This window comes from Entelurus aequoreus, linkage group LG12 (genome assembly GCF_033978785.1).
Source record: "Entelurus aequoreus isolate RoL-2023_Sb linkage group LG12, RoL_Eaeq_v1.1, whole genome shotgun sequence".
Taxonomy (NCBI): Eukaryota; Metazoa; Chordata; class Actinopteri; order Syngnathiformes; family Syngnathidae; genus Entelurus; species Entelurus aequoreus.
The window spans coordinates 64,557,489-64,571,902 of record NC_084742.1 but is presented as its reverse complement, the minus strand read 5'-3'; the positions used below and the strand labels follow the sequence as shown (position 1 = coordinate 64,571,902).

Below are 14,414 nucleotides of genomic sequence, written 5' to 3'. Positions count from 1 at the left end.
AGCTGGCTCATTGGAATCCACACTCTCTCCTTTTTCTATTGTGGATCACGGATTTGTATTTTAAACCACCTCGGATACTATATCCTCTTGAAAATGAGAGTCGAGAACGCGAAATGGACATTCACAGTGACTTTTATCTCCACGACAATACATCGACGAAGCTCTTTAGCATGAGCTAACGTGATAGCATCTGTCTCAAATGCAGATAGAAACAAAATAAATAAACCCCTGACTGGAGGGATAGACAGAAGATCAACAATACTACTATCAGGAGACACCGAACCAAACACTGGACATGTAAATACACGGTTAATGTGTATTCGACGCCTGTCGAAGCCTAGCAATGCTGTTGCTAACGACGCTAACTTAACAACGGGACCTCGTCAGAGCTATGATAAAAACATTAGCGCTCCACCTACGCCAGCCAGCCCTTCTCTGCTCATCAACACCCGTGCTCACCTGCGTTCCAGCGATCGACGATGCGGTCGGCGGCCCGGAGACGTAGGAAGTCAAGGTGAGGTCGCCGCTAGCGCGTCTGCTATCCAACAAAGTCCTCCTGTTTGTGTTGCTGTAGTCCGCCGCTAATACACCGATCCCACCTACAACTTTCTTCTTTGCAGCCTCCATTGTTCATTAAACAAATTGCCAAAGATTCACCAACACAGATGTCCAGAATACTGTGGAATTTTGTCGAAGACAACAGAGCTCTGTGTATTGTGTCCGATAGGGTCCAAACACTTCCGTGGACCTCGCGACGTCACGCGCATACTACATCCTCCAAAGGCGTTTTGAACCGGAAGTTCCCCGGGAAATTTAAAATGTCACTTTATAAGTTAACCCGGCGTATTGGCATGTGTTGCAATGTTAAGATTTCATCATTGATGTATAAACTATCAGACTGTGTGGTCGCTAGTAGTGGCTTTCAGTAGGCCTTTAATGAACAAAGAAGAAAGCTGTAGGTGGGATCGGTGTATTAGCGGCGGACTACAGCAACACAACCAGGAGGACTTTGAGATGGATAGCAGACGCGCTAGCCGGCGACTTCACCTTGACTTCCTCCGTCTCCGGGCCGCCGACCGCATCTATGATCGAGTGAAGTCCTTCGTCGCTCCGTCGATCGCTGGAACGCAGGTGAGCACGGGTGTTGATGAGCAGATGAGGGCTGGCTGGCGTAGGTGGAGCGCTAATGTTTTTAGCATAGCTCTGTCGAGGTCCCGTAGCTAAGTTAGCTTCAATGGCGTCGTTTGCAACAGCATTGTTAAGCTTCGCCAGGCTGGAAAGCATTAACCGTGTAGTTACATGTCCATGGTTTAATAGTATTGTTGATCTTCTGTCTATCCTTCCAGTCAGGGGGTTTATTTCCTTTGTTACTATCTGTATTTAAGCACGATGCTATCATGTTAGCTCCGTAGCTAAAGAGCTTCGCCGATGTATTGTAACATTAACATTTTAATGATTATGTGCAACATTTAGGCACTTATCTGATCTGTTAAGAAAATCCAAGTTGTTACTAAGCAATGTTGTTTCTGGTTTAATTTCTCAAAACGTGTTCTGCTTTATTTTACGTTAACGGTATTTCTGAACCATTTCATTTTTCTGACATTATCCCCAAGCGTTGACAAAATCCACACATTTTTGCACAATTAAAACGTTTATCCGCGACAGAGCTGCTACTTAATACTTTCACTAGAGGAGGCGGGCTATCGTCAACTAGTATTCTTGGCCTTCCCTCATTGGCTGGAGGAAAATGGCAAACTCTCTCCTCATTGGCTGGTTCGTCTGTCCATCTTAAGGTCCTTCCAGAGCAAACCGGAACTTTGATAAACAAGAGCTTCGATTGGCGACATTTGAATACGATTTACTCCCCATTTGTCTTTTAAAGTAGACTAATCTACGTTACGTTCATGTTAAATTCATTGTTTTTATCCGTAAAAGACAACTTTGTCGCGTCGCGAAATGAAGGTTTCGTGAAGGCTTGACTTTGAAACCGGAAACGCTCCAATATCTCTACATATTTGCAGGAGTTTACTCATTGAATCACATCAACAATGTACAAAACGGGTTATTTTCTGGCACATTTAAAAAATAATAATAATAATAAATCAGCAATTAAAAGATATCTTATGTGGTACGGTCGAAATTAAAATAGCAAAAAACATATTAAAAGTGAAAAAATAAAATATTTGAACTCACAATTTGTAGCACCCATTCGACGCCGTATAAGCCAGAGGTACCGCTTGTAGTCGCTTGATTGGAGAGGAAGTGGCGGGCATTTTCACATTTCATCGCCATAACAGCTTAGCTAGCTTCCCGGGTTGGCCGACATGGTCTCACAAGATGTGGTTTCTCTTTAAAGGCCTACTGAAAGCCACTACTACCGACCACGCAGTCTGATAGTTTATACATCAATGTTGAAATCTTAACATTGCAACACATGCCAATACGGCCGGGTTAACTTATAAAGGGCAATTTTAAATTTCCCGCCACACTTCCGGTTGAAAAAGCCTTCGAAGGATGACGTATGCGCGTGACGTAGCCCGAGGAACAGAGGTATGCCTTCTCCATTGAATACAATACAAAAAAGCTCTGTTTTCATTTCATAATTCCACAGTATTCTGGACATCTCTGTTGGTGAATCTTTTGCAATTTGTTTAATGAACAATGGAGGCTGCAAAGAAGAACGTTGTAGGTGGCTGTAGCAATACAAGGACCACTTACTCGGATAGCAGACGCCTAGCCGATGCTAGCAGACCCACCGCACGGATGATCTGGTGAAGTCCTTCGTCGCGCCGTCAATCGCTGGAACGCAGGTGAGCACGGGTGTTGCTGAGCAAAGCAGATGAGGGCTGGCTGGCGTAGGTGGAGCGCTAATGTTTTTATCATAGCTCTGTGAGCTCCGGTTGCTAAGTTAGCCTTAGCGTCATTAGCAACAGCATTGTTAAGCTTTGCCAGGCTGAGATCTATTAACCGTGTAGTTACATGTCCATGGTTTAATAGTATTGTCGATATTCTGTCTATCCTTCCAGTCAGGGATTTATTTATTTTGTTTCTATCTGCATTTGAGACAGATGCTATCACGTTAGCTCATGCTAAAGAGCTTCGTCGATGTATTGTCGTGGAGATGAAAGGCACTGTAATGTCCATTTCGCGTTCTCGACTCTCATTTTCAAGAGGATATAGTATCCGAGGTGGTTTAAAATACAAATCCGTGATCCACAATAGAAAAAGGAGAGAGTGTGGAATCCAATGAGCCAGCTTGTACCTAAGTTACGGTCAGAGCGAAAAAAAATATGTATTTCACTGCATTCTAGTCCGTCACTCTAACATTCCTCGTCCACGAATCTTTCATCCTCACTCAAATTAATGGGGTAATCGTCACTTTCACGGTCCGAATAGCTCTAGCTGCGTTGAAAACAATAGGAAAATATGAGGGAGTGAACAACTGACAACGTCACGCTACTTCCGGTAGGGGCAAGGTTTTTTTTTATCAGAGACCAAAAGTTGCGAACTTTATCGACGTTGTTCTATACTAAATCCTTTCAGCAAAAATATGGCAATATCGCAAAATGATCAAGTATGACACATAGAATGGATCTGCTATCCCCGTTTAAATAAAAAATAATAATTTCAGTAGGCCTTTAACTGTCCTTCTTGAAAATGGCCTTGCAAATATATATCTGCCACCTAATCAACCTTTTGTTCTCCTTCTTTGTGGGTTAAAAAAGTGATTTCTCTGCTTGCCCGGTATGGCTACCGCGCAACACTTCCTGCTTCCTGCTAAATTGCGACTTGTGATTGGATACTCACTATCAAATCACAGTTTCGTTAACGTCAGGCTACGTAGATAGGCTACTGTCCACAACTTGTGATCCGATTGGCTATCGCAACTGTCTATCAACTGTATGTGTTCTCAAATTCATCCGCTAACGGTCCCGGTGAGTATCCAATCACAGGACGCGTAAATGTCACGTTCAAGGTGAGGCCAGCTAGAAGGCCTTACTGACAACAACTCCTGATCTGATTGGTTATTGCAATTATCTATCAACTGTATGTGCCCGTTCACTTACAGTGCACAGACATTGTTGATTCTGAAGACCTGTGGCGGATTTGGTACATTTGGTGAATTCAGATTTACAGCCCCGAAATCTAAGCTAAAAACAACAGCACTGGAAGGAGCATAATATGACATGAAGAGAATATGAATACTTTTACATATTTAGGGAAAGTAAATTAAAAAAATAATTGAATCTTTAATTATGATCATGATTTCTGGTTATGTTAGGCCAGCAAAGCCACACCACTGCTACATTGATGCCATGTCAATAAACAGACAATAGTAGGTCATATTTCTTTAACTAAAGTCGAAGTAAATAAAATACAAAGCAATAATATACAAAACGATATGATTTAAAAGAAAGGGTACCGGAATTTATATAAAAATTCAGGCTTTTGTGTATGGTAACAACAGTCACAAAGTCTTCCCTTTTAAAAAATGATGAATTAATGAGGGTGAAGGCAAGTCCTTAAGTTCCAGGTCAGTCGTAAATAATACATAAAGTATAAATGTCAGTGTTTATCCCACGTTGACAACATAAACGTATAAGATTCAGCGTTTGGTTTCACAGGAGATAAAACACACATTCAGAAGCAGGACAAAACTAAGGAGAGTCAATTGAAAAAAACACTGGTGGATTTTTTTTTTTTTTTTAGAAAATCATATTATAATAGCAGATTAGGCAAATTATTTGATGACATCATGGTGACTACACCCATAACCACGCCTCCACCGCTACAGGTATCTTGGCGGTCTAGGGGAAACACTGCTCTGTAAGTACTTGTGTGGTGTTCGGGTCTGTGGGACCCGATTTCATTTTTTATTAAAAGAAAAAAGATACAATTAATTAATTTTTCAAACTGAGCCTCACTGACATTGGCTCATTTTCTGTGAAGAACATATATCAGAATATATATATTTAATGACCACACACCATACACCCCCCCTACACATTTATATTACATAAAAGATGTCCAGGTCCGGGATAATAGAAGTGTTGAAATTGAGTGTACCACACACACACACACACACACACACACACACACACACACACACACACACACACACACACACACACACGCACTCACACACTCACACACACACTCTTGTATTTTCTACCTTCTCGAGACCTGAAAAAAATGCCGACCTCTTTAGGACCAGCCTTTCTAGATATGTAAAGATGTGTATTTACAACATTAATAATATATACATACTATGCAAATATAAAAAAGCTTGTTGTGAAAAATGAGTTGGAATTTCACAAGAAAAACTTAGAATTTTGGCAGTATTATAATAAAAGTCATAATTTTTGTCAACGCAAGTCAAAATTTTACAAGAAAAACTGAAAATGTGTGCAATATTATGATACAAGTTGGAATTTTACTCAATAACAGTCGCAATTTTACAAGAAAAAGCTTAAAATGTTGGCAATTGTATGAAAAGAGTCGTCATTTTGCGCGACGAAAGTCACAGTTTTATAAGAAAACTTGAACATTTTGGCAATATTATAATAATAATATGTATTTCTACTTGGCAAAATGATGACAAAAGTCATAATTTTAGTCAAAAAAAGTCACTATTTTAAAAGAACGAAAACAAATTGGCAATATTGTGATTAAAGTCAGAATTGTAAATGACAAATGTTGCCATTTTGCATTAAAATGTAATAATTTTACATTAAAAAAGTAATAAGTTTACCAGAAAATATTGCAATATTACAGAAACAGTCGTACAATATTACTGTAGAAACCGTAAAATTACAGTCGTAATTTTACTCGACAAAAGTCACAATGTTATAAGAGAACTTTTAAATTTTGGCAATGTTATAAAAAAAGAAAAATCTAAATTTTACTTAGCGAAATGATGACAAAAGTCATAATTTTACTCAAAAAATGTCACCGTATTACAAGAACAACAAAAACATTGGCAATATTGTGATAAGAGTCCGAATTTTATATGACAAATGTCACCATTTTGCATTAAAAAGTAATAATTTTACATTAAAAAAGTAATCATTTTACCAGAAAATATTGCAATATTACAGAAACAGAAACAATATGAGAATTTTTTCCCAATTATATAAGAAAAAAGTCGACACATTGTGAGAAAAAGACTGCTTTTAGTTCTTTTTTTTTAAATTTTTAATGTTTTGTTTGTAATTGTTTTTTAATCTTCATTATTGACTTCAAGTTATTACAGTATGTCTCTATATACATATTTATTCAATTTTTTAAAATAAATTTTGACCAAAGGGGGCGCATTTCAATTTCTTACACACACTTGTTATTTCATATGTTGACCAGAGGGGGAGCACTTTTAAAAGCGACACACAGTCAATTTGAAAAATCCCTCCTTTTTTGGGACCACCCTCATTTTGATAGATGTCACCAGCAGGGGTGCTAATGAGACATTGTCTATTAGATGCAATGTCATTGGGACCATGATTTATGTCATCACTTGTTCACACCTCCTCATATGGAAGATACTTTTCCTTCTTAATGTCTCAAGAAGGGTAGAAATACAAGAACACACACACACACACACACACACACACACACAAAAAGCAGGCCTAGACAGGAGGAGGACAGAGTTTAGGTACACAGAACATCAGGGGGTCAAATGTGCGAGAAAATGAGAGCAGACAGTGTTGACAAACAATGTTGCAACCTTGTGTGGGAACCGCAGGTGCAGAAACACAAAAGAAGAATCCCTGTGGGATGCAGAAACTGGCAGGGAAATTTTCCGTGCAACGTTCATATTGTTGTTACTCAGCCAGCGTTTGTGGGTCTGATGGACCCCTTGCATTTTGTGGCTTTTAATGCCTCATAATCAAACACTTTTATGTTAAAATACTGAACAGATGTTTATTGGGATAAGGCAGGGGTGTCCAAACTTTTTCCACTGAGGGCCGCACACGGAAAAATTTTGATATTTTTAATTTTCAATGCATAACAAAATATATGGATTTTGTTTGTTTTTTACCTTTAGGGCTCCCGGGGACCATAAAGGGTCTAAGTCATTAAAATGTTAAAAACAAGTCAAATTATTATTTTTTTATTTATATAACGCTTACAGTAAATCTGTACAGTATATCAACTTCAGGTTGATATAAAGTTTAAAAAAACAAAAAGGTTTTATGCCTTTTCTGTCAAAGACAACTTAGTTTTTTATAATAAAAGTGAAATATGCAGTATTTCCCCCACTGCCCAAAACATTCAGAAAGCAATGTTTGATGTGAAGTAATTAGAACCTTAAAAACATCAATAATGCAGGACACCTTTGATTTTAATTCATTATTATTTTTGAGTAATCACAGTGAAAACATAAATAAAATCCCATTAAATATATTTGGGATCCAAAAGGTGCCCCACTCATAAAGTGATACATTTTTATTAGTTTTTGTTTTACTTTCAACACTTAAATTATGAGCTCAACTTCAGATATATCTGTCGATTTTACGTTTGAACTATTATTTTGTTTGCTTTATGCTCTTTTGTCAAATAAAATGTTGATGTTTTTGTATGGCAACCACACAATATATGCAATATTTCCTTTTTTTTTTTCAATATATGCAATATTTCCCACATAAAACATTTTAAAGTGAAATATTTGAATTAATTGGAGCCTTGAATAGGTCAATAATTCATTATAACATTGATTTTTTTTTTTTTTTTTGAGCAATGGCAAAAAAATAAAAAAGAAAGATAGACAAAAGAAGAAAAAAAAGCCTGCATGGTAGCTTTGTGTCAACATTGCAACTTTTTCTAGTTAGATGTCACCTCATTCCACTTTTTTAAAATGTTTTTTTAATTTTTGCAATAGCATTTCCAGAATGTGTGGCGGGCCGGTAAACAATTAGCTGCGGGCCGCACTTTGGACACCCCTGGGATAAGGTAAACATCTGTTCAGTATTTTAACATAAAAGTGTTTGATCGTGAGGCATTAAAACCACAAAATGCAACGGGTCCATCAGACCCACAAACGCTGGCTGAGTAACAACAATATGAACATTACAAGGATTAAAAGAGTCTGTCCAACTCTCGTAGCTTCGCGTATTAAAAGTAAGTTTGTAAAGAATAATAAACAGAATTAAATTGTACACTAAATTGAATAAACAAGTTGTCCTCACATACTGCAATGGCAGATGAAACTGAGAAGTAACCAAGAACCTTCCAGAAGTCACACCTCACTACCAGGAAATGAATATAGTTCCTGAAGAACTAAATCTACCCAGGTAGTTTTTGGTGGAAACACAGGGAGAACTTTATTTACCCGAGTAAATGGGAAAGTTCCTGCGGTGGAAAGGGGCCTCTTGAGACAAGGTAACACATACATTCCTTCTACGAAATGAGGCTCTTTTCCTCCTGACTTCTAAGGTGAAAAGTTCCGTCAAAAGAAGAACTCCGGCATACGGCGTCCATGCAGGATGATCCTGTTTCCAAAATGTCATCTACTCATCACTTACCTGCGGCCAAGAAGCCGGAGAAAGACTCTGTTCACCCTCCCTCTCCTTCTGACATGTATCATGGTACTCCTTGAAAGAGCCTAACTCACTTCGCCCGCCGACGGGTCCGCCGTCTTTCACCCGCTAACACGCCGTCCTTCAAGTAAGCAATTGTCGGACACCGGAGACCTGACAGACATCTGAGCTGCGCGCCGTGGAGCAGCGTGTCGGGTAACTGTGTTTAGAACCAGGGGCCGGCATTGTGGCATTAGGTCACGGGAACCTTAAACTTTCAATCCAATCTCATCAATGTGTCTAAGAATAACTCAACTTAACACTTAAGCACTCTGCCGTGCTTCACACAATGCACCTGGAATTTAAAGGCCTACTGAAAGCCACTACTAGCGACCACGCAGTCTGATAGTTTATACATCAATGATGAAATCTTAACATTGCAACACATGCCAATACGGCCGGGTTAACTCATAAAGTGACATTTTAAATTTCCCGGGGAACTTCCGGTTGAAAACGTCTATGTGTGATGACGTACGCACGTGACGTCAATCGTTGAAATGGGAAGTATGCAGACACATTGAATCCAATACAAAAAAGCTCTGTTTTCATCGCAAAATTCCACAGTATTCTGGACATCTGTGTTGGTGAATCTTTTGCAATTTGTTTAATGAACAATGGAGACTGCAAAGAAGAAAGTTGTAGGTGGGATCGGTGTATTAGAGACAGAGATGGATAGCAGACGCGCTAACCGCCGAACTCACCTTAACTTCCTCCGTCTCGCCGACCACATCTGTGATCGGGTGAAGTCCTTCGTCCTTCCGTCGATCGCTGGAACGCAGGTGAGCACGGGTGTTGATGAGCAGATGAGGGCTGGCTGGCGTAGGTGGATAGCTAATGTTTTTATCATAGCTCTGTGAGGTCCGGTTGCTAAGTTAGCTTCAATGGCGTCGTTAGCAACAGCATTGTTAAGCTTCGCCAGGCTGGAAAGCATTAACCGTGTAGTTACATGTCCATGGTTTAATAGTATTGTTGATCTTCTGTCTATCCTTCCAGTCAGGGATTTATTTATTTTGTTTCTATCTGCATTTGAGCCCGATGCTATCACGTTAGCTCAGTAGCTAAAGAGCTTCGCCGATGTATTGTCGTGGAGATAAAAGTCACTGTGAATGTCCATTTCGCGTTCTCGACTCTCATTTTCAAGAGGATATAGTATCCGAGGTGGTTTGAAATACAAATCCGTGATCTACAGTAGAAAAAGGAGAGAGTGTGGAATCCAATGAGCCAGCTTGTACCTAAGTTACGGTCAGAGCGAAAAAACATATGTCTTGCACTGCATTCTAGTCCTTCACTCTCACGTTCCTCATCCACGAATCTTTCATCCTCACTCAAATTAATGGGGTAGTCGTCGCTTTCTCGGTCCGAATCGCTCTCGCTGCTGGTGTAAACAATGGGGAAATGTGAGGAGCCTTTCAACCTGCTTCCGGTACAGGCAAGGCTTTTTTTATCAGCGACCAAAAGTTGCGAACTTTATAGTCGATGTTCTCTACTAAATCCTTTCAGCAAAAATATGGCAATATCGCGAAATGATCAAGTATGACACATAGAATGGATCTGCTATCCCTGTTTAAATAAAAAAAATTCATTTCAGTAGGCCTTTAACATGCTGTAATGTTAGGAACAGGAAGGCAAGGACGCCAGAAGGACGGATGAATTTTAGTACCCTTCACAACTGTGGTCCACAAGCTCTTCGAGCCCACGGACCGCCTCGTGCCACTCAAAAAGGGGCGCAACAATTTGTCGACGGGTGTCCACAATGAAATTTGTCGCCGACAAATGTATTTGTTGACAATATACGGCAGGCCGAGGCAATCATTTTGACTTGGGGGCCAAATTTAGAGAAAAAAATGTGTTTGGGGGCCGGTGTATCTATTTTTAGGAACACTAATACAAAACCTCACAATAATGTCTGATTGAATGACAGACCGCCTTAAAAAACAGAATGGATTTTTTTTTTTTTTTTTACTGAGTCACCCACAATTTACATGAAAATAAAGAATGTGGGATTTACAATATTAACTATGAACGATAAAACACTGAATATTTACAACATATGAATGTGACACCCCCCTCTCCATCGACATATTTTACAATCAAGCGAAATGCAACAAAAATGCAACAAACACAGCAAGATATGAACGCGAAGTGTAAAAAAAACTAAACAACTACAATTGGATATATCTGATATATCACTAAGCTTTAGAACTTTGTTGTAAAAATCTCCTTCCGCGTCTGTCCCTGACACCCGCATTTCAGGCTCTAGAAACACTCTGTGGAAACGCTCCCCACCCACACTGCTTGGTGCCTCGTCTGAGCTGCTGTAACTTAGACTACCATAGTAACTAATTAGATTACCATAGTAACTAATTAGATTACCATAGTAACTAGTATATCATGCAAAAGCGCAGATTCCAACCATTGAAATTCTTTGTATAGTTCAGGACTCACGGTAATTTGAAAACATCGCTGCACATCATATTGGCAGCTACACTCTACATCTTAAAGATCTAAAAAAAAAATATTTGGGAATGTCCAGCGGGCCAGATTGAAAAGCTTAACGGGCCGCGCGTGGCCCCCGGGCCTTACTTTGCCCAGGTCTGATATACAGTGATGTCAACACTGTATATTGCACTATAAAATCTGTATATAGCACTATATAAATCTATACGTCCATCCATCCATCTTCTTCCGCTTATCGGAGGTCGGGTCGCGGGGGCAGCAGCCTAAGTAGAGAAGCCCAGACTTCCCTCTCCCCAGCCACTTCGTCCAGCTCCTCCCGGGGGATCCCGAGGCGTTCCCAGACCAGCCGGGAGACATAGTCTTCCCAACGTGTCCAGGGTCTTCCCCGTGGCCTCCTACCGGTCGGACGTGCCCTAAACACCTCCCTAGGGAGGCGTTCGGGTGGCATCCTGACCAGATGCCCGAACCACCTCATCTGGCTCCTCTCCATGTGGAGGAGCAGCGGCTTTACTTTGAGCTCCTCCCGGATGACAGAGCTTCTCACCCTATCTCTAAGGGAGAGCCCCGCCACCTGGCGGAGGAAACTCATTTGGGCCGCTTGTACCCGTGATCTTGTCCTTTCGGTCATAACCCAAAGCTCATGACCATAGGTGAGGATGGGAACGTAGATCGACCGGTAAATTGAGAGCTTTGCCTTCCGGCTCAGCTCCTTCTTCACCACAACGGATCGATACAGCGTCTGCATTACTGAAGACGTCGCACCGATTCGCCTGTCGCTCTCACCATCCACTCTTTCCTCACCCGTGAGCAAGACTCCGAGGTACTTGAACTCCTCCACTTGGGGCAGGGTCTCCTCCCCAACCCGGAGATGGCACTCCACCCTTTTCCGGGCGGGAACCACGGACTCGGACTTGGAGGTGCTGATTCCCATCCCAGTCGCTTCACACTCGGCTGCGAACCGATCCAGTGAGAGCTGAAGATCCTGGCCAGATGAAGCCATCAGGACCACATCATCTGCAAAAAGCAGAGACCTAATCCTGCAGCCACCAAACCAGATCCCCTCAACGCCTTGACTGCGCCTAGAAATTCTGTCCATAAAAGTTCTGAACAGAATGGGTGACAAAGGGCAGCCTTGGCGGAGTCCAACCCTCACTGGAAACGGGTCCGACTTACTGCCGGCAATGCGGACCAAGCTCTGGCACTGATCATACGGGGAGCGGACCGCCACAATCAGACAGTCCGATACCCCATACTCTCTGAGCACTCCCCACAGGACACGGTCGAATGCCTTCTCCAAGTCCACAAAGCACATGTAGACTGGTTGGGCAAACTCCCGTGCACCCTCAAGGACCCTGCCCAGAGTATAGAGCTGGTCCAATATATATAAATCTAATCCATTATTATTATTATTATTTAAAGGAGCCATAAGTAAGAAATGCATCATTAAGTGACCCTGATATGTCAAAAGGCATTAATAAATCATGTTCTTTACGAATACCTCTATAACTGATAACAGTAGTTCAGCCGGGATATGCTCATTTCAAATTTAGATTTACAGCCCCGAAATCGTATTGTTTTTATTTCAATGTCCCGCCCGCCATTTTTTTAACCAATTAGAACGTCTGTGAGTGTGTTACAACCAGGTTGCCAGTTACGCACCGGCATTTTTGTCTAGCACACAGGTGTCAAACTCAAGGCTCGGGGGCCAGATCTGGCCCTCCACGTCAGTTTATGTGGCCCGCAAATGCCGAGGAAAAGCTGCGTCAAAGTATCTTTTCTTACTAAATGTACGAGTTATTTTCATTTTGACAGGAAAAAAATACATGTACTTTTTTATGCTTTATTATTATCCAATATCCAAACATTTCGTCTTGTTAAAATAAAAATAAATACTTCAATATCTACTTTCATCGCAGTTAAGGCTGCCCTTAGAGCAGTGGTCCCCAACCTTTTTGTAGCTGGGGACCGGTCAACGCTTGAAAATTGACCAGGGCGGAGGGGTGGGGGGTGAATTTTTTAATTAAATTTTTTTTTTTCATAAATAAATACATTCTTGTGTGCTTACGGACTGTATCCCTGCAGACTGTATTGATCTATATTGATATATAATGTATATATTGTGTTTTTTATGTTGATTTATTTGAAAAATATATATATATATATATATATATATATATATATTTTTTTTTCTTTCTTTAATTTCTTGCGCGGCCCGGTACCAATCGGTCCGCGGACCGGTACCGGGCCACGGACCGGTGGTTGGGGACCACTGCCTTAAAGGGCCGCTTGTAACAGCGAATAATATACAAATTTTTTAGGCATTTTATTATACATTTTTTATGTACACTGTAAAAATGCGTTACCAGTTTTTTACCGTAAAATATACAGATTTATTCTACAATATATTACGGTAAATGTAAAAACAGTACCAACGGTTTTTTACAGTAAAATACTGGCTAGAGATGTCCGAGAATATCGGACTGCCGATTATACCGGCCGATAAATGCTTTAAAATCTAATATCGGAAATTATCGGTATCGGTTTCAAAAAGTTTAAATGTATGACTTTTTAAAACGCCGCTGTGTACACGGACGTAGGGAGAAGTACAGAGCGCCAATAAACCTTAAAGGCACTGCCTTTGCGTGCCGGTCCAGTCACATAATATCTACAGCTTTTCACACACACAAGTGAATAAACACAAACTTGGTCAACAGCCATACAGGTCACACTGAGGGTGAGCGTATAAACAACTTTAACACTGTTACAAATATGCGCCACACTGTGAACCCACACCAAACAAGAATGACAAACACATTTCGGGAGAACATCCGCACCGTAACACAACATAAACACAACAGAACAAATACCCAGAACCCCTTGCAGCACTAACTCTTCCAGGACGCTACAAATATACCCCCCCCCCCAACCCCGCCCACCTCAACCTCCTCATGCTCTCTCAGGGAGAGCATGTCCCAAATTCCAAGCTGCTGTTTTGAGGCATGTTAAAAAAAAGAATGCACTTTGTGACTTCAATAATAAATATGGCAGTGCCATGTTGGCATTTTTTTCCATAACTTGAGTTGATTTATTTTGGAAAACCTTGTTACATTGTTTAATGCAGGGGTGTCCAAAGTGCGGCCCGGGGGCCATTTGCGGCCCACAGCTAATTGTTTACCGGCCCGCCACACATTCTGGAAATACTATTGTAAAAATAAAAAAGAACATTAAAAAAAGTGGAATGAGGTGAAATCTAACGAGAAAAAGTTGCAATGTTGACACAAAAGCTGCCATGCAGGCTGTTTTTTTTCTTCTTTTGTCTTTCTTTATTTTTCTTTTTTTGCCATTGCTCAAAAAAAAAAAATTATGACAAAAAAATCCATGTTA

The 14,414-nt window shown here is 40.6% G+C and overlaps 1 protein-coding gene across 10 annotated transcripts in view; it reads right to left on the bottom strand.

The window, feature by feature from the left end:
• dgki (diacylglycerol kinase, iota) overlaps positions 1-14,414 on the bottom strand; it is a 195,921-nt gene that overhangs the window by 124,156 nt on the left and 57,351 nt on the right. The window contains exon 1 of one of the 10 annotated variants that reach the window (XM_062066445.1): positions 8,520-8,793. The exons of 8 other annotated variants lie outside the window; for them this stretch is intronic. In XM_062066445.1, the coding sequence (XP_061922429.1) occupies positions 8,520-8,581 (62 nt within the window). In that variant the 5' untranslated portion in view covers positions 8,582-8,793. Of the gene's footprint in view, positions 1-8,326; positions 8,407-8,519; positions 8,794-14,414 lie in introns of those variants that run through there. One more of the 10 variants, XM_062066446.1, reaches the window with a different exon arrangement.